Source organism: Pseudochaenichthys georgianus, unplaced genomic scaffold (assembly GCF_902827115.2).
Source record: "Pseudochaenichthys georgianus unplaced genomic scaffold, fPseGeo1.2 scaffold_528_arrow_ctg1, whole genome shotgun sequence".
Classification (NCBI taxonomy): Eukaryota; Metazoa; Chordata; class Actinopteri; order Perciformes; family Channichthyidae; genus Pseudochaenichthys; species Pseudochaenichthys georgianus.
This window is the reverse complement of record NW_027263089.1, coordinates 71,472-94,076: the sequence shown is the minus strand read 5'-3', so window position 1 is coordinate 94,076 and position 22,605 is coordinate 71,472. Positions and strand designations below refer to the sequence as shown.

At 43.9% G+C, this 22,605-nt stretch overlaps 1 protein-coding gene across 1 annotated transcript in view; it reads left to right on the top strand.

Annotated features, from left to right (window-relative positions):
* Positions 1 to 1,232: 1,232 nt before the first annotated feature.
* The window catches only part of LOC117443062 (enhancer of mRNA-decapping protein 3-like), a 57,190-nt gene continuing 35,817 nt past the window's right edge, over positions 1,233 to 22,605 (top strand). The window contains exon 1 of the mRNA XM_071202537.1: positions 1,233 to 1,692. Coding sequence (XP_071058638.1) covers positions 1,233 to 1,692 — 460 coding nt within the window. The remainder of the gene's footprint in view (positions 1,693 to 22,605) is intronic.

Sequence of the window (22,605 nt, the reverse complement as noted above, 5' to 3'; positions counted from 1 at the left end):
TTGAGATGAAGGGAACCTAAGAGCAGCGGGAAACAGAAATGAAAAGGGTAGAGAAACGCCCTCTGGGGGGGACACAGGGATTCTAGCCTCTGCAGACCATTTACATGCACTGAAACATACAGGGCCCCTTTCATTTCATTCAATATGTTACAGTGTAAAGACTGAAACACTACATGTCATTTGTTAGACATGTCTCAGGGACACAAGGACATGCTGCCTGCAGTGGGACTCAAACTCGCTACCCCCTTATTCGAAGTCCATCACACTACCCACTGAGCCACAGCCGCCCATATATATATATATATATATATGGGCTCATTATATATATATATATATACCTTTAATAGCTGTGCAATTTATTCTACCACCTCTTGTACTTTCACCTGGATGCTGTATCGCTAACTGTTGATGGTACTGGATGTGTATATTTTTTTTTGATAAAGCTTATAGTTAGGGCTGATTAGATTCAGCCCCTAGTTTGGCTGATATAGGCTTAGTTTGTCGGGGGACATCTTACTTCTTCCTTCTCTCTGTCTGTACCTGTCTCTCATGTTCCGATTAACCCAGCTTCCCCACATCTCTTTCTGGTGTCTATATCAATCATTCAATCAATGATTATTTATAGCCCAATATCACAAATGTTACATTTGTCTCAGTGGACTTCACAGTTTAAAGGGGAAATGGGAGAAACCTCAGGGAGAGCAACAGAGGAGGGATCCCTCTCCCAGCCGGAACCATGGCTGCTGGGGCCAGGACTGAGGCTGGAACCATGGCTGCTGGGGCCAGGACTGAGGCTGGAACCATGGCTGTGTGGGCCAGGACTGAGGCTGGAACCATGGCTGCTGGGGCCAGGACTGAGGCTGGAACCATGGCTGCTGGGGCCAGGACTGAGGCTGGAACCATGGCTGCTGGGGCCAGGACTGAGGCTGGAACCATGGCTGTGTGGGCCAGGACTGAGGCTGGAACCATGGCTGCTGGGGCCAGGACTGAGGCTGGAACCATGGCTGCTGGGGCCAGGACTGAGGCTGGAACCATGGCTGCTGGGGCCAGGACTGAGGCTGGAACCATGGCTGCTGGGGCCAGGACTGAGGCTGGAACCATGGCTGCTGTGGGCCAGGACTGAGGCTGGAACCATGGCTGTGTGGGCCAGGACTGAGGCTGGAACCATGGCTGTGTGGGCCAGGACTGAGGCTGGAACCATGGCTGCTGGGGCCAGGACTGAGGCTGGAACCATGGCTGTGTGGGCCGGTTCTGGAGCCGGAACCATGGCTGCTGGGGCTCGGGTTGCTAGCCTGGACCTACGACTTCTTCTCTTAGGAGCCTACTGGGGGCTCCGTGGGCCTCCAAAAGCCAGACGAGTACCCGAGAACGGCTCCTGGACAGGAGCAGGAAATGGGGAAGAAGCAGGGGCTGACTCCAGACAGAACACACCGAGACGTATGGTGTCAGGCTGGGAATTGGGAGGCCTGGGGCTAGCAGGCCGGGAAACATGTTTGACCTCAAAGCTACCGAAAAAGTCCTCCACCCACTCGGGTAGTAACTCCCTCAACCAGGGCCTTGAGGTTACTTCTTGGCGTGCCGTAGACATAATCGACTGCCTCTCTTCACCACTGGAGGCATATCGGAAGTCATTCTTCAAGCATGTTAAATGGTACGTCACCTCGTACAAGCTGTTTGCTGGGTCCATTCTTGGTGAGATCCTTCTGTCAGGGTTGAGTGAAGCCGGCAGGACCCAGACGCAGATTTAAACAGAAAATACCTTTATTTCAAGGCTAATGAAACAAAGCTGAACTCACTCCCCTGAACACAGTCAAACAACAGCAAGGATCTCACAAAGACTGACAGAAAAACCAGGACTGAAATGCACACAAGAGTGATCACACAAAAAGACATGGGTGAAGAGGGAGGAGAAAACACAGGGGCACCAGGTGAACACAATCAGGACATCAGAGACAGGAGGGCAAACACAGAGACAGGCATCAACAGGGGGTGAACACTTTTCTAAATAAAACAGGAAACCAGAGACAGACACAACACAGACAGACCGTGACAATCTTCTCATTACAGACACATGCATTTCCTAACATTCGGTCTATACGCTGTGAAATGTATTATCTCTTGGATTTACACACGGCATCTATTGCACGTCTGTCCGTCCTGGAGAGGGATCCCTCCTCTGCTGCTCTCCCTGAGGTTTCTCCCATGTTCCCTTTACACTGTGGGTTTTCTCTGGAAGGGTTTCCTGGTACGATGTGAGGGTCTAAGGACAGAGGGTCTGAGGACAGAGGGTCTAAGGACATAGGGTGTAAGGACAGAGAGTCTAAGGGCAGAGGGTCTAAGGACAGAGGGTCTAAGGACAGAGGGTCTAAGGACATAGGGTGTAAGGACAGAGGGTCTAAGGGCAGAGGGTCTAAGGACATAGGGTGTAAGTACAGAGGGTCTAAGGGCAGATGGTCTAAGGACAGAGGGTCTAAGGACAGAGGGTCTGAGGACAGAGGGTCTAAGGACAGAGGGTCTGAGGACAGAGGGTCTAAGGACAGAGGGTCTAAGGACAGAGGGTCTAAGGACATAGGGTGTAAGGACAGAGAGTCTAAGGGCAGAGGGTCTAAGGACAGAGGGTCTAAGGACAGAGGGTCTAAGGACATAGGGTGTAAGGACAGAGAGTCTAAGGGCAGAGGGTCTAAGGACAGAGGGTCTAAGGACAGAGGGTCTGAGGACAGAGGGTGTCGTGTTGTCATACTGATATTCTGTACACACTGTGAAGACCACTGAGACAAATGTAACATGTGTGATATTGGGCTATAAATAAACATTGATTGATTTATTTATTTATTGATTGATTGATTTATTGATTGGTTGATTGATTGATTGGTTGATTGATTGATTGATTGATTGATTGATTGATTGGTTGATATATAGGGTATATTTTTATATTAATATGTGTTTCTTAAGCATGCTTCTGGAGAGATATTAAGCTTCCGCTCCGTGGGAGGAACACAGGTATTCTGATTCTGATTAAGAACTAGATAATCAATGCACCTGCAGGTCAACGGAAGCAGCAATGAACTTCATATGGATCCACTTATGTTTCCGCACTTGAAACCATGCATTTCGATTTGAGTAAAAAACAGACTGACACATAACTATGTATTTAGTTTGCTGTTTGACTATCATCTGACTTTTTTATTTGTTTTATTTTATTCTACGTTAATATGAACATATTGATGCGTGGAGCTTTGCGTCAGCAGCAGACGGTTAATTAGGATCATGACCTCCATCCTCTCATTTACTCTCATATTCTGATCATAACACCCACAACCTTTTACACAATGAATCCATGTCCAAAGCAACGTGTGAAAGTGTTCCCCAGCGGACCCCACACTCTCACTCCCTAAGCGTCCAATAGCGACGTTTGGTCAGTGTCCGTGGCGTCCAATTGTGACGCTCCTAGGCTCCTTCAGCGTCATAAAGGAACGCAAATAGCTTTCAACTGATTGCAATGTATTCCCATCTGCGTCGGGATTTGACGCTCATGGAAGCACGGCATTCGTTCGTGTCGGCTGCCCTTAAAGGCAATGTGAGCGTCCATTCCCATTGGATAACGGAGAATTGTACACCCGGAAGTAAGTATTCCCCTTACTGACGATTGATGTCACAGTGATATCTGCACTACTCATCGACTAAAAAACACCAGATTATCCTTGTTCATTACACAACATTGATTGGTTTAAATTGTGTGCAATGCTTTTGTATTTTTCCCCTTCGATTCGGAGAAACAAATATGTTTTCTGAGTAAAGGATGGCAGAAGACACTACACTACCCAGAATCCCCAGCTATCGTTTGGACTACACCATGTGCTCTGTTTGACAAACCCCGTTTTTTTCACCATTCATTCCGATGGCTGGCGTCTATGTCACGTGATCTTCAAATGTCTCCCTGCAGAAAAAGAAAACATGGCCGAACTTCGTTTTATTCTCGGTAGAAAATGCCTATTTTAAAGTTAGTTTGGCCATTAAAATGCGTTTTGATGTCATTTGATGCGAGAAATATGAGTTGTTATTTCAGATTATGTGTGCGGTGGATGTACATGATCTTTAGTTTGCTAGTTATTACGAAGATTACTTCAGGAAATTGCGTCCATAGAACGTTTTCATTGTTACCAAGGTGGTTGCTAGGGACGCTGCTATCGATATTATTTCTGTTATGTTGTGTAACTGTTTAATGGTGTTATCTTTATTGCTACCCCCTTCCCCGTCAATGTATAGTGTTGGTCCACAGCGCAAACATATTAGTTTGACAACATCCTCAAGCTCGGCAGACTGTCCAAAACTGGATTTGAACGGGTCCACCGCGTCCCCCCTCCCCCACCCCGTCCCCAGAACTACACATGCTGGCTATTCTGTTTCGCAACATGTTCTCTATGGCACGTCTCTACTGGGAGTTGTAGTTTTAAAAGACGTTTTCGTATTTCCCATAATAAGAAGTTGCCAGTATTAAACTGTGTACATCCCTGGAGGTTTAGGGGAAAGGAAACACTCACATTTAAAACATATAATTAATAAATGGGTGAAAATTGCTCGTGCCCATAATGGGCAGTATTAATATATATATACCCACATGCCCGCTAAGGTCAGAAGAGCTTTATTTAACAGCTGGTCTTATGTGTGTGACCCCTGTGATAACATTACATTACATTCATTGATAAGCCTGAAACATGCACTTGTCAAGGTTCAGAGGCACATTTTGCAAATATGGCAGTAGCCATCGATCAGCTTAAGATAAGATATACTTTATTGATCCCAAGTTGGAACATTTGCGTTACATCAGCATGTGTAACAGTTAAATATGCAGTTGTGTTTATTTGAAAATCATTTAGTATAATCACATAAATTCTGTGTTTTATATTCAACAATTCTGTGTTCTTTATTTATTGATTGTTCAATACCTGACAAGGCCGGAGATGAAATATCTACATACATCTTATAAGAGTAATACATTATGTATAATATCAGTTAAAATAAGTGCTTCAACATAGTTAACATTGCTGGAGGTATGCACACATATTGATAGATGTCTTGTAATGCACTATTGAGGAACCTGCAACCCAAGTTTTTCATTCAGGGCAGAACTACACCACAGTTGTGTAGGCCTATATGATATGTCAATAAACCTTAGAACATCTTGAAATCTTGAAAGGGATGTGCAAAATAGTCATTATATACAGTCTTTAATTAACTATTAGTAGAGAATAACGAGTAATGAATATACTTTATAGGGATCCTATTAATATCTAATAATAAAAATAATGAAATTCAATAACATGCTTTAACCACCAGGGGCCTATACTGCGAACCTGGTTCAACCTAACCTGGATATGTTTGAGTTAGCCGGTTGGCCTAATCCAAAACATACGCGCTCTCGCTAAACGGTCCTACGACGCTGGTTATCAAGTGGATCGCTCAAGCCAGCCGTGTCCTATCTAGTTAGGTGCGCGTTCACATGAAAGGGGTGGTATCTGGAGCATTCGACCAATCACAAACATGGAGAAGCGCACTGACAGCGCAGCGTCATACTTCCTGAATGAAAAGTGAACTTTAATACTAGTCAAAAATGAAGAAGTTAAACTTTAAACATCCATGACTTAAACACTTGATCCAGGATCAAAGCCTCAGAGCTGCAGCTGCAAGGTGAATACAGCTGGCAACAGAACACGTGTTTGAATGCGTACATTAACAGGTTTTATGATATCACTGCCCGTCTATAAAACACGATCTGACTTCAATTACATTTGTCTCGAGTGTTTCGTCAACTTATGTGTTGCTTAAAATAATACTTCTGCATACAGTCTGTGACACTGTGAGTGTTGCACGGCCAGATACGGCTCAGCTGACTCAGATCAGGAGATATGTGATACATTATGAAGTGATATGCCGCGGACTGTACTTAATGTACTCTGATCCGATTACTTATGTTGTGGCCGATATTTAAGTAAGCTTTCTTAACGCTAATGTTATAATAGTCAGATTGCTCTGAAGATGGAGGTGATATTCTATTCATGTCACGTTCACACAGTCGGTGATTTCTGCCGGCCGTTCTTCCTGCGACGGCAGCTTTTCTGTGTTTCCTTTCTCCTGTAATATGACTTGATCGCTTTAAACTCCGCACACTGAGCTCTGATTGGTCAGCAGGCGGTGCTTTCACTGAGTTGAGCTCTGAGCCTGCAACCTAACCTGGTCCCGACCAGGTTAGCTGCTTAGCATATATTACCATGGAGATCTAGCCTGCTAAAAAGAGAACCAGCTTCGGATGACCGGAAAGCCGGAGTTCTTCCCTGAATTTAGCCGGCCTAAGCGAAAATCCTGCTTCGCAGTATACCCACCAGGTGTCCCTGATATCAGCTGTGCACCTTTATAGTTGTAAATACAGCCTATCTACCAATTGGATCAAATATAAAAGTGAGCCGAATTAGTGTTGATACGGCAAGGAGACGTATTGTGTGAAAAGAAATGTAAGATGTTGTTTAATGACTGATATATTTATGATCCACGTCACGTTTTCAGTTCCTCAGTTTGTCTTCTCATCAGGGCTCTATAAATACAGAACTACGGCAGATATGTCATATTGTAATGCAGCCGAACCGTGTATTACAATGCCGGTATGTGATGACTTTCAAAGAGAAAAGCAAGCACACTCGGAATAAAGTATTTTTTTTTTTTTTTTTTAAATGTTTCGGTCTGTTTCCGGTATTTGTTAATGACGATGTGCTGTGAGATGTGAGACTGGAATTGCACAGGGGAAAATAAAGTTAAACTAATATGTTTGCGCTGGGGACCAAACACTATACATTGACGGGGGAAGGGGGGTGGTAAGCAAATAAAGATAACACCATTAAACAGTTACACACATAACAGAAATAATATCGAGAGCAGCGTCCCTAGCAACCCACCTTGGTAACAATGAAACGTTCTATGGACGCAATTTCTGAAGTAATCTTCGTGATAACTAGCAAACTAAAGATCATGTACATCCACCGCACACATAATCTGAAATAACAACTCATATTTCTCGCATCAAATGACATCAAAGGGCATTTTTAATGGCCAAACTAACTTTAAAATAGGCATTTCCACCGAGAATAAAACGAAGTTCGGCCATGTTTTTTTTTCTGCAGGGAGACATTTGAAGATCACGTGACATAGACGCCAGCCATCGGAATGAATGGTGAAAAAACCGGGGTTTGTCAAACAGAGCACATGGTGTGTCCTAAATGATAGCTGGGGATTCTGGGTAGTGTAGTGTCTTCTGCCATCCTTTACTCCGAAAACATATTTGTTTCACAACTGCACGCCACGCACTGACTAAACGGCTCCTGGACTATGATGGAGTGAGAGTGTGTTGCTGTGTGACAGCGAGCCAGATCTCTCTCACGCACAGCTTCTGTTTGCTTTGCTCTCTCTTCTCTCGTCACTCTCCTCAGACACGCATCTTTAGGGTTTCCCATTATTAACCTTGCTTCCTCCTCCTTCCTCTTCCTCCGTGCGCTCAGCTGACAGAGAGCTGACAGACAGAAAGATGGATGGCCAGATATTCCTGCACGCAACTATTGTTACGCAGTGGTTTACAGAAGGAGAGAGAGGGGGTGGGGGCATTAGTCGGTTACTAATCTGGTATTATACACACACACACACACTCACACTCACAACCACCCACACACACACACACACACACACACACACACACCCACACACGCACACACACACAGTCAAACACACACACACACAGTCAAACACACACACACTCACACACGCGCACAGTCAAACACACGCACAGGCAAACACACTCTCACACACACACACTTACCCACACTTTCACACACTTTCACACACACAGTCACACACAGCACACACACACACACACACACACACACACCACACACACACACACACAGTCAAACACACACACACACACACACGGTTAAACAACCACACACAGACAGTCAAGTCAAACAGTCACACACTCATAAGCACGCAAGCTCTTCCGCCTTCACACGCACACACACGCACGCACACACACACACACAATGTGGAAGCATTTTCAGCAAAGCTTCATTATGTATGGGAAGGATTTTAAATTACTCAAGGAGTGCTCTGAAGCATGTACTTTACTTGTGTCTGTGTCCTTAGTGCAGTGTGTAGCAGCAGTTTGACTTAAGAGCTAAAGCATTGAGAAACTTAACCTAATTATTTCCATTTCGAGCTAATATCACTTCTTCTCAACCACAACTCATATTCCACTTTTCACTCAACCTGATTTCCTTACACAACACATCATAAATCTGTTCAATATTAAAACAGTACGTCATGTGTAAGCTAACACATATGTAACCACCCAGCGTCATGATAATAAAGCATTACAGGTACTTTTGATCTTTTAAACCTTAAGTACATTTGGCTCGCAGCACTTTTACCTAAGTGCGGTTTTCAATGCGGTCGTAGTATTTCCTCACCGTGTTTTATGACCTGTCTTTCTGTAAAGCACCTGAACACCTCCTCTCACGCGGGCTGAGCTGGTGGGTGCGTGCGAAGCCGATATCAGCCGCCGATCGCTGCTTTTGGTGCCTGTTATCTATCGATTGTCTGCTTTAACCTGAGTTTACAGATCTGTCTGACCTGTGATAGTGACTCTCGTTTTGCACACCACCCTCTTGATAAACCAAGTCCATCATTTTAATGCAGATCGTAAAAAAAAAAAAAAAAAAAAGGCTATTTACTGAATTCAGGAAATCTTGTTTTGATATCTTTAACTGCCTCTCATGAGCAATGTGAAGCATGTACATATATAACAATTTGAAATGAAGTCAAACATTTCACCTACTAACACTCCTACTTCGAAATGTCTGGATTGTCTTATCCTCTTATTTCCACCAACATAAACGTGGTTAATCTCACTGAAAACCCGTGAACGTTTCCTGCATTCTCTTTGGATAAGTGTGCATTAGTTAGACTCTGCTTTGACCTGATCTGAGGTCAGAGATGTCTCCTCTGAGATAGTCTCGTCGCCTTTCGCACGCTATGGTTTGACCTTCTGGTGAACCGGCGTGTATCCTGCAGACCGAAACAGAAGCAGGGTGAACAGCAGCAGTTTGTGATTAATGGGGGTATTTATATCTTTGTAACCTCTTATTATGTTGAAATAGGAGTTCCCCAGCTTCTCCAGGCTGTCGAAGTGTCCTTGTGCAAAAAATACTATATAACCGCAAACTGAGAGTGTGTGAAATTGTAAAGAAAATGTAAGGATTTGAACCTGCTTTTTATCCACACACACGGTGAGATGCAGACTCTGCATTCAACCCGCAGGTCCGTTATATATACAGTCTATGGTGTGGACGGATGAAAGCTGGCATGTTCAAAAAGCGCTTTCTCTTTAAAGTAACCTTTATAAATGCAGGTGCAGTTTGTGAAGGCTTTGAGACACAAAGGACTTCTGATTCTGACTCGGACCATTGGAGAAGAGGAGTTCTTGTGTGTATCTTTGGAAGTAGATTAAAAAACACGAGTCTTTTGCTTTTAGTTTCACAAAATAAAACATTCGATCGTTGCTGGTCTGTAAACCTTTCACATTAGTTTGTTATTATTGTTTATCTCAACAACAAGCGGCCAAGAGTGAAACACAAATACCGAAACAAACAAATGGAGTTCAGTCAGCAGGTGTGATGAAGATCTGAAATCCCAGCTGACTGCAGGAGAGTCATTTTAAAGTTTGAATGCAGCGCGATGATTGGCTGCTGGAGATTGTGGTGAAATGTGATTGGTTAAAAGAACGTCCACAATGAGCTGCGGAGTGAATGCACGTAGAGCAGTCTTCCTTTACATAGGAGATTGAGACCATGTCGAGAAATACATCGCTGTATAAAACGGACAAGTCAATTCAAGCAATCTGATTGGTTCTTAGCCGTGATATACTGAGCGTATACCACCGGGTAGAATTGTAAATTACTTTTCACAACAAGTCAGTATCCCTCCGCGTCTGCGAAAAGCCGTTGGGCTGAAAAGCAAACTGCCGCTTCGCGTCGGGCCGAACCACGCCCCTTAGCTGTGATATAATGAGCATATACCACGGCCTGTCGTGAGCTATTGCTTAAGTATAAAATATATTGGAGGCAGGTGGAGGGGGAGTAGAGCACTAGTTTCAGGCAAGAAGAAAGAAAGCCATAGGAAAGGCTGGAGGAAAGACACATAGGACACCTGTTGATGGTTCTTTGTTGATGATATTGGATCGCAGAGATTCTTGTCCGGATCATTGCCGTGCGTCAGATTGGCTAACTAGTGCCTCGGCGGTGGTGAAGTTATTCTGAGTTAATCATCAGTTTTATTTCTATATAATTTAGGCCGCTACCCCAGAACCTGCATGCAACAGACAGTACATCCCATCTATTGGAAACCGCTGTGCGGACACTTCCTGTGAGGTTTCCTAACCTGCAGTCCATAATGATCCTATCAATGTCGGCCCGGTAGTAATTAACTGTGAGGCTTGTTCTGTGTTATCTGTGTGTGTGTGGGAGCTTTCCAAAAGAAATCACTGTTATTGCTTTTCCTCAATTACCAGGTACTCTTTAAGAGACTCAACAGCGTGTTGGTCGAATGGATGTATAATCAGACCTGGATACAGCGTGGGAGGCAGGTCTCGTTCTTTCCTATGAGAGCTGCTCATTGGCACATGAAGACAAAATGGCCCAACTTTTGAGAGAGCGAAACGTCATAGATTACCCATCATGCCTGGCTAGAGCATGCGCAGTTGAGTTGCCCCTTAAGCCCCGCCCCCCGAGCTCCCACTCTCGGCTCACTAGAATGAATGGAGAGAAAAATAAATCTAGATTCGGCGTTAAGTGCATTTTATAACTTTAAGGACTGAATGATTCCAGGGGCGGACTGGGAGGAAAAAGTGGCCCGGGGATTAATTGACAGACAGGCCCACTTATGCGCGGCATGTATCGGCCGGCCGGCGACGAAAGTATGTTACTTAACAAAAAACCCTATGCATTTATGTTATTTTGGACAATTATTCATATAGTAATCACATTGAGCCCTTGAGTTGCCTAGAGCAAAATAGTTACGGCATATATTTAGTGATTTTAATGTTAACAGATCATTGATGCAATAACATTTGGACCCAATTTGCCTGACTTGACACATGGAATAAAACATGGGCGTAGGAAGCATCCTCAATGTGGGTGAGACAATTTAACAGGGGTGTGGGCAGGTGGTGGACCTCACCTCCTCTAGGGGGGTCCGGGGGCAAGCTCCCCCGGGAAGATTTTTTTTTAAATGTCGAAGTTAAACGCATCAATTCTGGTCCATTTTGAGAGCAAAACTAGGGACTAAATCTATGGCAGTCCAGTAGGGGCTTGGACTTGAGCCGTAGGGTCGCCGGTTCAAGTCCCCGACCAGGACCTATTTGGAGTGTGGACTTCTACTTGGAGAGGTCCCAGTTCACCTCCTGCCCTTGCCGTGGTGCCTTGAGCAAGGCACCAGACAAGGCTGTACCTTTAGTAATGAATATTACATGTTGTGAGGAAATCTTTCTCACCAATAATTCCAATAAGTAATCCAACATGTAATCACTTCAGGTGTTACGAAAGTAACTGTAATCAGATTACTCGTTTTTCAAATGTAACGCGAGCTGAATACAGTTACTTGATTTTTGTATTCTGATTACGTAACGCCGTTACATGTATTCCGTTACAACCCAACCCTGGCCACACCCCAACTTGGGCTGGGCTGGGCCGGAACACTTACAAATGTGGGCCGGTAGGATTTAGGCAAAAAACCCTAGAACTTTTTTTTTTTTTATACTTTTTTGGCCCTCCGGCCCACACACAGCACCGGCCCACCGGGGAAACTCCCGGTATTCCCAATGGCCAGTCCGCCCCTGAATGATTCCAATAAGGGCTATAACATAGTTCATACGGGGTAGTTTATTCAGTTAAAAAAAATATCCGCTGATTTACAGACGTATCTTTCCCAATGTAAGTCAATGGGAAAAGTTGTTCTGGGCCGGGTGAGGTCACTGATAGGGAAGTTGCAGTACCGCCGTTTGGACACTATGAATGTTGGGCACAGAGTCTGGCGCACTTCCTGGGTCCTTGGTTGGCCGTAATGTCCACGTCTTCCATAACATTCATCTGTTTGCAACTTGCGGTGTATTTATCTAATATCATATTCCATTTACTTGTAGACTCTTCTGGCACTATTTCTGTTTTATTTGTATTAACAGTGAGACGCCTGGGTAACTAATCTCACACGGGAGCTGGATGTGAGACCTGTCAGATCTTCCGGGGGAATTCCCATTCTGTGTTTCCACTTCCTTGATCTTCACGTCTCATCAGATCTGGACCAGGTTGTATGAGCCTTGTATTTCATGCAGAACAACCAGAGAAACGAAACAATGGCTCAGGTTGAGGTAATCAGATCTTTACTGGAGTAAGCACACTCTAAAGATACTCCATCACAAGTAAAAGTGCTGAGTGCAAAATGCTATAATTAGTACCACTTACAAGCCCGTCTGACCTGTGATAGTGATTCACGTTTTGCACACCACCCTCTGACCTCTTGATAAACCCACGTCCATCATTTTACTGCAGATCGTAAATTAAAAAAGGCTATTGACTGATTTCATCAAATGTGGAGCAAACGTTCATGTTCTCTGTAAAAGCTACTATAAGTACGGAGGCCGACAAAACATTTCCATTACGAGAAACACGTAGCTGTGTGCTACACATTCAAGTATTAAAGGCCTATAAGGACAATAGAGGGAAATCATTATCAGAGCGACTGAGAGCAGCTGCTGATAACCCTTCACGTTCCCACGGTGACCGAGGTGACAGAAAAATAAAAGCCTCGCTTCTCCTCAGAGAAAAACGTATTCTTCATTTGAATAAGAGCCCGTTAAAGATGGAGGTTATCACAGCTTAACGATGTCATTTTGTCATTGAGTGTATTTCAAATTAGAACAGCCGTTGGATCATTGCAGCAGCTGTTGGTTCGAGGACATGAGGGCAGATTGTTAGGGGAATAATTGACAGGATAAACACTTAATGATGAACATAAAGGGTAAATGTTGAGAATAAAGAGGAGAATTTCAAAAACAAGGTTCAAAATGTGGAATAAAATAATAATTTAAAGAAAGAAAGTAGGAATATTGTCAAAATTAAATAAAAATTGTTGAGAATAAGTTGGAAAATATTATAAATAAAGTTGAAATATTGGAAACAAAGTGGAAATGACGATTAAAGCCAATATTTTGAAAGCAAAGTGTAAAATTGGAGGGAAAAAAAGCAAATTGGAAAAAAAGAATTAATGAAAGTATAAAACGTTGGAAATAAAGTGGAAATGTTGAAATTAAAATGTCAAAATTGGAATTATTTAAGAGAATAAAGTTGGAAATGTTAGAAATAAAGTAGAATTGAGTAAAGTGGAAAAGGTGAGAAAGAAAAGTGAAAATATTGGACATAAAGTGGAAATGTTGTGAATAAAATGTGAAATGTTGACAGTTATGTAATTGGAAGTAATTAATTAAGCAGAAAGAAGTTAAATTAAATAAAATTGTTGAGAATATGTTGGAAATAAAGTGGAAATGTCAAGATTAAAGTGTAAAATGTTCACAATAAAGTAGAACAAGTGAGAAAAAAAGTCAAAATGTTGGACATAAAGTGGAAATGAGAGTGAAGTAAAAAAAATGGAAAATAATCCAAATAGTTGAAATAAGAATAAGATATTGGAAAGTCAGTCGAAATAAAGTCAAAATGTTGACAATCAAGTGGGAAATAAAATCAATGTTAAATCCTATTGGAGACAGGATTGAGAATCAAGTAAAAAATGTAGGAAAGAAAAGTCAAAATATTAGAAATAATCAGATTTGGGCAGAAAATGTCAGAATTAAAGTCGAACTATTTGAAGACAGCTGATGCAGAGGCTTTAAATCCAATCGGATGTGTTTGTTATTGACTCGTCTCTACAACCCGCTCTCACAGCTGATAGGAAACGTTGGCCTTTGCTTGCACTCAACTTTTCCCTTTCTTTTTTTTGCACAACTTAGCGTGCTGTCTAAAAAAACGTCCAGCGATTGTTTTGATAGAAAAGGGTGAGCGATACCTCCCTCAGCTCTTTCTGTACACAACCTCCCGACCCTTGGCTCTGTCCGAGCAAACACAGTCTGCACGCAACGAACAATGATTAACCCGAAGATCGTGTATCGGGAGAGGAGCCACTCTGCGGGGAAACCGAAACACGGCCCAGTTTCCCGTCTGCACCAAGCTGAACATATCGCCACTCAGGGAAGTCCGGGGAGAGGCTTTGAGAAAGGAGTCAACGGGAAGTAGGGCATGGCTTCTTCGAGGAGGAACAGTCTGGCGGCGGGTGGCTTAGAAACATCTTCAGAATCAGTTGGAAAATGTTGGAAATAAGGTCGAAATGTTGGGATTCAAGTCGTATTTTGAGAGTAAAGTGTAACATTTTGATAAGGAAGAAGCTTTTAGGAAGGACAATGGGGCATGGGTTCGTCCAGGAAACCATTAGAAAAGACAGACGTCTGAGAGTGTGGTTTGTGGCACAACGTGCGGGTGGTGAACAGCCAGAGTTTCTACCACCAACACATGAAGGGTTTAAAAGAATAATTATACAAATTAATGAGGTTTTTAATTAACTGCCAACTCCAGTTGTTGACATCGCGAATCTAAAAGGTATTTTCTGTATGGGCTGTGGCACTATCATCCGCAGGGAACAGCACATGTAATTACATCCAATATGTTTTCTCTAATTCAGTGATGTCTGGCAACATGTTTCAATCTGCTTATACTGTCCTATATGGTCCCAGAATAACGGACCGGAGTGAAACCTCTCTGCTGGAAACACTCGGTGGATTAACAGATAGAAAGGCCCGTTGGTGTGTGTGTGGCGTGTGCGTGTGTGGTGTGTGTGTGTGTGTGTGTGTGTGTGGGTGTGTGTGGGTGTGTGTGTGTGTGTGTGTGTGTGGTGTGTGTGTGTGTGTGGTGTGTGGTGTGTGTGTGTGTGTGTGTGTGTGTGTGTGTGTGTGTGTGTGTGTGTGTGTGTGTGTGCGTGCGTACGGGGGCAGAAGAGGTTAATTTGTGTCATGTGCATGACTTGTTTTGCGTGCCAAGCTTATCCATATCTTATTTCCCTATAGAAATAAAAGGATTGGCTTCCAGAACAAACGCCACCGCAGATCCATACCATAATAGTTCACCCTATAGACGGAGGACGGGGAGAACAGAGGGTATAACACAAATCATAGTAGACGTATGCTATCTAACTTCCTGCCATTGATTTGGAAATATAAATCGACGTTTAAAAACTAGATCTTATTTTAGATATCAATATCAACGGAAGGCAACAATGGTAAAAACTATATGGACCTTATTTGGGATGTTTACGCATTAAAACCATGCGTTTCGATTTGAGTAGAAAACAAGCTGTAATATCAACAGTTTGACACGTAACTTATATCAGTTTGTGGTTCACTTCTGAGAGAGCTTTTAATTAAATAAAATGATAATTAAATGTGTAAAGATTGTCTCAATGGCCCATTCTTCCACGTTGAAAATAGCTATGGATTCTACGTTAATATCAACATGAGTGGAGCTTCACCTCAGCAGCAGAAAACATTCTTCGTGTTTCCGCTCGGCGCCGGTTAATTGGGGTCATGACCTCATCCTCTCCTCTACTCTCTTTCAGGAGCTGATGAGCTCCAGCTATTTGCTACACACTGGCGTCATGTACAGCATCCTAACTCGGGGACCGGTGTCCCTCAATTCTTCCAAAAGTGTATCTTTCGTTAATGACAGTTTCCTCCTTTTTGGGGCTTTTTCTAAACTTAATTTGACATATTTAAATCAAGTCATATGGCAGTTTAATACTCACCACATTCTGTGTGTGATATGGACTACTGCCGGTTATAGATAGGGTTATATACATGTATTTTAAATGACACATAGCAGTCACCTTGCCTTCTATTGGTGTTAGTTTGAGATGAAGGGAACCTAAGAGCAGCGGGAAACAGAAATGAAAAGGGTAGAGAAACGCCCTCTGGGGGGGACACAGGGATTCTAGCCTCTGCAGACCATTTACATGCACTGAAACATACAGGGCCCCTTTCATTTCATTCAATATGTTACAGTGTAAAGACTGAAACACTACATGTCATTTGTTAGACGTGTCTCAGGGACACAAGGACATGCTGCCTGCAGTGGGACTCAAACTCGCTACCCCCTTATTGGAAGTCCATCACACTACCCACTGAGCCACAGCCGCCCATATATATATATATATATATGGGCTCATTAATATATATATACCTTTAATAGCTGTGCAATTTATTCTACCACCTCTTGTACTTTCACCTGGATGCTGTATCGCTAACTGTTGATGGTACTGGATGTGTATATTTTTTTTTTTGATAAAGCTTATATTTAGGGCTGATTAGATTCAGCCCCTAGTTTGGCTGATATAGGCTTAGTTTGTCGGGGGACATCTTACTTCTTCCTTCTCTCTGTCTGTACCTGTCTCTCATGTTCCGATTAACCCAGCTTCCCCACATCTCTTTCTGGTGTCTATATCAATCATTCAATCAATGATTATTTATAGCCCAATATCACAAATGTTACATTTGTCTCAGTGGACTTCACAGTTTAAAGGGGAAATGGGAGAAACCTCAGGGAGAGCAACAGAGGAGGGATCCCTCTCCCAGCCGGAACCATGGCTGCTGGGGCCAGGACTGAGGCTGGAACCATGGCTGCTGGGGCCAGGACTGAGGCTGGAACCATGGCTGCTGGGGCCAGGACTGAGGCTGGAACCATGGCTGCTGGGGCCAGGATGAGGCTGGAACCATGGCTGGGGCCAGGACTGAGGCTGGAACCATGGCTGCTGGGGCCAGGACTGAGGCTGGAACCATGGCTGCTGGGGCCAGGACTGAGGCTGGAACCATGGCTGTGTGGGCCAGGACTGAGGCTGGAACCATGGCTGCTGGGGCCAGGACTGAGGCTGGAACCATGGCTGTGTGGGCCAGGACTGAGGCTGGAACCATGGCTGTGTGGGCCAGGACTGAGGCTGGAACCATGGCTGCTGGGGCCAGGACTGAGGCTGGAACCATGGCTGGTGGCCAGGACTGAGGCTGGAACCATGGCTGTGTGGGCCAGGACTGAGGCTGGAACCATGGCTGTGGGCCAGGACTGAGGCTGGAACCATGGCTGTGTGGGCCAGGACTGAGGCTGGAACCATGGCTGTGTGGGCCAGGACTGAGGCTGGAACCATGGCTGTGTGGGCCGGTTCTGGAGCCGGAACCATGGCTGCTGGGGCTCGGGTTGCTAGCCTGGACCTACGACTTCTTCTCTTAGGAGCCTGCTGGGGGCTCCGTGGGCCTCCAAAAGCCAGACGAGTACCCGAGAACGGCTCCTGGACAGGAGCAGGAAATGGGGAAGAAGCAGGGGCTGACTCCAGACAGAACACACCGAGACGTATGGTGTCAGGCTGGGAATTGGGAGGCCTGGGGCTAGCAGGCCGGGAAACATGTTTGACCTCAAAGCTACCGAAAAAGTCCTCCACCCACTCGGGTAGTAACTCCCTCAACCAGGGCCTTGAGGTTACTTCTTGGCGTGCCGTAGACATAATCGACTGCCTCTCTTCACCCACTGGAGGCATATCGGAAGTCATTCTTCAAGCATGTTAAATGGTACGTCACCTCGTACAAGCTGTTTGCTGGGTCCATTCTTGGTGAGATCCTTCTGTCAGGGTTTGAGTGAAGCCGGCAGGACCCAGACGCAGATTTAAACAGAAAATACCTTTATTTCAAGGCTAATGAAAACAAAGCTGAACTCACTCCCCTGTGAACACAGTCAAACAACAGCCAAGGATCTCACAAAGACTGACAGAAAAACCAGGACTGAAATGCACACAAGGAGTGATCACACAAAAGACATGGGTGAAGAGGGAGGAGACAACACAGGGGCACCAGGTGAACACAATCAGGACATCAGAGACAGGAGGGCAAACACAGAGACAGGCATCAACAGGGGGTGAACACTTTTCTAAATAAAACAGGAAACCAGAGACAGACACAACACAGACAGACCGTGACAATCTTCTCATTACAGACACATGCATTTCCTAACATTCGGTCTATACGCTGTGAAATGTATTATCTCTTGGATTTACACACGGCATCTATTGCACGTCTGTCCGTCCTGGGAGAGGGATCCCTCCTCTGCTGCTCTCCTTGAGGGTTCTCCCATGTTCCCTTTAAACTGTGGGTTTTCTCCGGAAGTGTTTCCTTGTATGTGAGGGTCTAAGGACAGAGGGTCTGAGGACAGAGGGTCTAAGGACAGAGGGTCTAAGGACATAGGGTGTAAGGACAGAGGGTCTAAGGGCAGAGGGTCTAAGGACAGAGGGTCTAATGACAGAGGGTCTGAGGACATAGGGTCTAAGGACAGAGGGTCTAAGGACATAGGGTGTAAGGACAGAGGGTCTAAGGACAGAGGGTCTAAGGACAGAGGGTCTAAGGACAGAGGGTCTAAGGACATAGGGTGTAAGGACAGAGGGTCTAAGGGCAGAGGGTCTAAGGACAGAGGGTCTAAGAACAGAGGGTCTAAGGACAGAGGGTCTAATGACAGAGGGTCTAAGGATAGAGGGTCTAAGGACAGAGGGTCTAAGGACATAGGGTGTAAGGACAGAGGGTCTAAGGGCAGAGGGTCTAAGGACAGAGGGTCTAAGGGCAGAGGGTCTAAGGACAGAGGGTCTAAGAACAGAGGGTCTAAGGACAGAGGGTCTAATGACAGAGGGTCTAAGGATAGAGGGTCTAAGGACAGAGGGTCTAAGGACATAGGGTGTAAGGACAGAGGGTCTAAGGGCAGAGGGTCTAAGGACAGAGGGTCTAAGGACAGAGGGTCTAAGGACATAGGGTGTAAGGACAGAGGGTCTGAGGACAGAGGGTCTAAGGACAGAGGGTCTGAGGACAGAGGGTCTAAGGACAGAGGGTCTGAGGACAGAGGGTCTAAGGACAGAGGGTCTGAGGACAGAGGGTCTAAGGACAGAGGGTCTAAGGACAGAGGGTCTAAGGACAGAGGGTCTGAGGACAGAGGGTCTAAGGACAGAGGGTCTAAGGACAGAGGGTCTAAGGACAGAGGGTCTGAGGACAGAGGGTCTAAGGACAGAGGGTCTAAGGACAGAGGGTCTAAGGACAGAGGGTCTGAGGACAGAGGGTCTAAGGACAGAGGGTCTGAGGACAGAGGGTCTGAGGACAGAGGGTGTCGTATTGTCATACTGATATTCTGTACAAACTGAAGACCACTGAGACAAATGTAACATCTGTGATATAGGGCAATATAAATAAACATTGATTGATTGATTGATTGATTGATTGATTGATTGATTGATTGATTGATTGATTGATTGATTGATTGATTGATTGGTTGATATATAGGGTATATTTTTATATTAATATGTGTTTCTTAAGCATGCTTCTGGAGAGATATTAAGCTTCCGCTCCGTGGGAGGAACACAGGTATTCTGATTCTGATTAAGAACTAGATAATCAATGCACTGCAGGTCAACGGAAGCAAGCAATGAACTTCATATGGATCCACTTATGTTTCCGCACTTGAAACCATGCATTTCGATTTGAGTAAAAAACAGACTGACACATACTATGTATTTAGTTTGCTGTTTGACTATCATCTGACTTTTTTTATTTGTTTTATTTTATTCTACGTTAATATGAACATATTGATGCGTGGAGCTTTGCGTCAGCAGCAGACGGTTAATTAGGATCATGACCTCCATCCTCTCATTTACTCTCATATTCTGATCATAACACCCACAACCTTTTACACAATGAATCCATGTCCAAAGCAACGTGTGAAAGTGTTCCCCAGCGGACCCCACACTCTCACTCCCTAAGCGTCCAATAGCGACGTTTGGTCAGTGTCCGTGGCGTCCAATTGTGACGCTCCTAGGCTCCTTCAGCGTCATAAAGGGACGCAAATAGCTTTCAACTGATTGCAATGTATTCCCATCTGCGTCGGGATTTGACGCTCATGGAAGCACGGCATTCGTTCGTGTCGGCTGCCCTTAAAGGCAATGTGAGCGTCCATTCCCATTGGATAACGGAGAATTGTACACCCGGAAGTAAGTACTCCTCTTACTGTTGATTGATTTTACAGTTATATCTGCACTACTCATCGACTAAAAAACACCAGATTCTCCTTGTTCATTACACAACATTGATTGGTTTAAATTGTGTGCAATGCTTTTGTATTTTTCCCCTTCGATTCGGAGAAACAAATATGTTTTCTGAGTAAAGGATGGCAGAAGACACTACACTACCAGAATCCCCAGCTATCGTTTGGACTACACCATGTGCTCTGTTTGACAAACCCCGTTTTTTTTCACCATTCATTCCGATGGCTGGCGTCTATGTCACGTGATCTTCAAATGTCTCCCTGCAGAAAAAGAAAACATGGCCGAACTTCGTTTTATTCTAGTTGTAAAATGCCTATTTTAAAGTTAGTTTGGCCATTAAAATGCGTTTTGATGTCATTTGATGCGAGAAATATGAGTTGTTATTTCAGATTATGTGTGCAGTGGATGTACATGATCTTTAGTTTGCTAGTTATTACGAAGATTACTTCAGGAAATTGCGTCCATAGAACGTTTTCATTGTTACCAAGGTGGTTGCTAGGGACGCTGCTATCGATATTATTTCTGTTATGTTGTGTAACTGTTTAATGGTGTTATCTTTATTGCTACCCCCTTCCCCGTCAATGTATAGTGTTGGTCCACAGCGCAAACATATTAGTTTGACAACATCCTCAAGCTCGGCAGACTGTCCAAAACTGGATTTGAACGGGTCCACCGCGTCCCCCCCCCCCCACCCCGTCCCCAAAACTACACATGCTGGCTATTCTGTTTCGCAACATGTTCTCTATGGCACGTCTCTACTGGGAGTTGTAGTTTTAAAAGACGTTTTCGTATTTCCCATAATAAGAAGTTGCCAGTATTAAACTGTGTACATCCCTGGAGGTTTAGGGGACAGGAAACACTCACATTTAAAACATATAATTAATAAATGGGTGAAAATTGCTGGTGCCCATTATGGGCAGTATTAATATATATACCCACATGCCAGCTAAGGTCAGAAGAGCTTTATTTAACAGCTGGACTTATGTGTGTGACCCCTGTGATAACATTACATTACATTAATTGATGAGCCTGAAACATGCACTTGTCAAGGTTCAGAGGCACATTGTGCAAATATGGCAGTAGCCATCGATCAGCTTAAGATAAGATATACTTTATTGATCCCAAGTTGGAACATTTGCGTTACATCAGCATGTGTAACAGTTAAATATGCAGTTGTGTTTATTTGAAAATCATTTAGTATAATCACATAAATTCTGTGTTTTATATTCAACAATTCTGTGTTCTTTATTTATTGATTGTTCAATACCTGACAAGGCCGGAGATGAAATATCTACATACATCTATAAGAGTATAATACATTATGTATAATATCAGTTAAAATAAGTGCTTCAACATAGTTAACATTGCTGGAGGTATGCACACATATTGATAGATGTCTTGTAATGCACTATTGAGGAACCTGCAACCCAAGTTTTTCATTCAGTGCAGAACTACACCACAGTTGTGTAGGCCTATATGATATGTCAATAAACCTTAGAACATCTTGAAATCTTGAACGGGATGTGCAAAATAGTCATTATATACAGTCTTTAATTAACTATTAGTAGAGAATAACGAGTAATGAATATACTTTATAGGGATCCTATTAATATCTAATAATAAAAATAATGAAATTCAATAACATGCTTTAACCACCAGGGGCCTATACTGCGAACCTGGTTCAACCTAACCTGGATATGTTTGAGTTAGCCGGTTGGCCTAATCCAAAACATACGCGCTCTCGCTAAACGGTCCTACGACGCTGGTTATCAAGTGGATCGCTCAAGCCAGCCGTGTCCTATCTAGTTAGGTGCGCGTTCACATGAAAGGGGTGGTATCTGGAGCATTCGACCAATCACAAACATGGAGAAGCGCACTGACAGCGCAGCGTCATACTTCCTGAATGAAAAGTGAACTTTAATACTAGTCAAAAATGAAGAAGTTAAACTTTAAACATCCATGACTTAAACACTTGATCAGGATCAAAGCCTCAGAGCTGCAGCTGCAAGGTGAATACAGCTGGCAACAGAACACGTGTTTGAATGCGTACATTAACAGGTTTATGATATCACTGCCCGTCTAAAACACGATCTGACTTCAATTACATTTGTCTCGAGTGTTTCGTCAACTTATGTGTTGCTTAAAATAATACTTCTGCATACAGTATGTGACACTGTGAGTGCTGCACGGCCAGATACGGCTCAGCTGACTCAGATAAGGAGATATATGATACATTATGAAGTGATATGCCGCGGACTGTACTTAATGTACTCTGATCCGATTACTTATGTTGTGGCCGATATTTAAGTAAGCTTTCTTAACGCTAATGTTATAATAGTCAGATTGCTCTGAAGATGG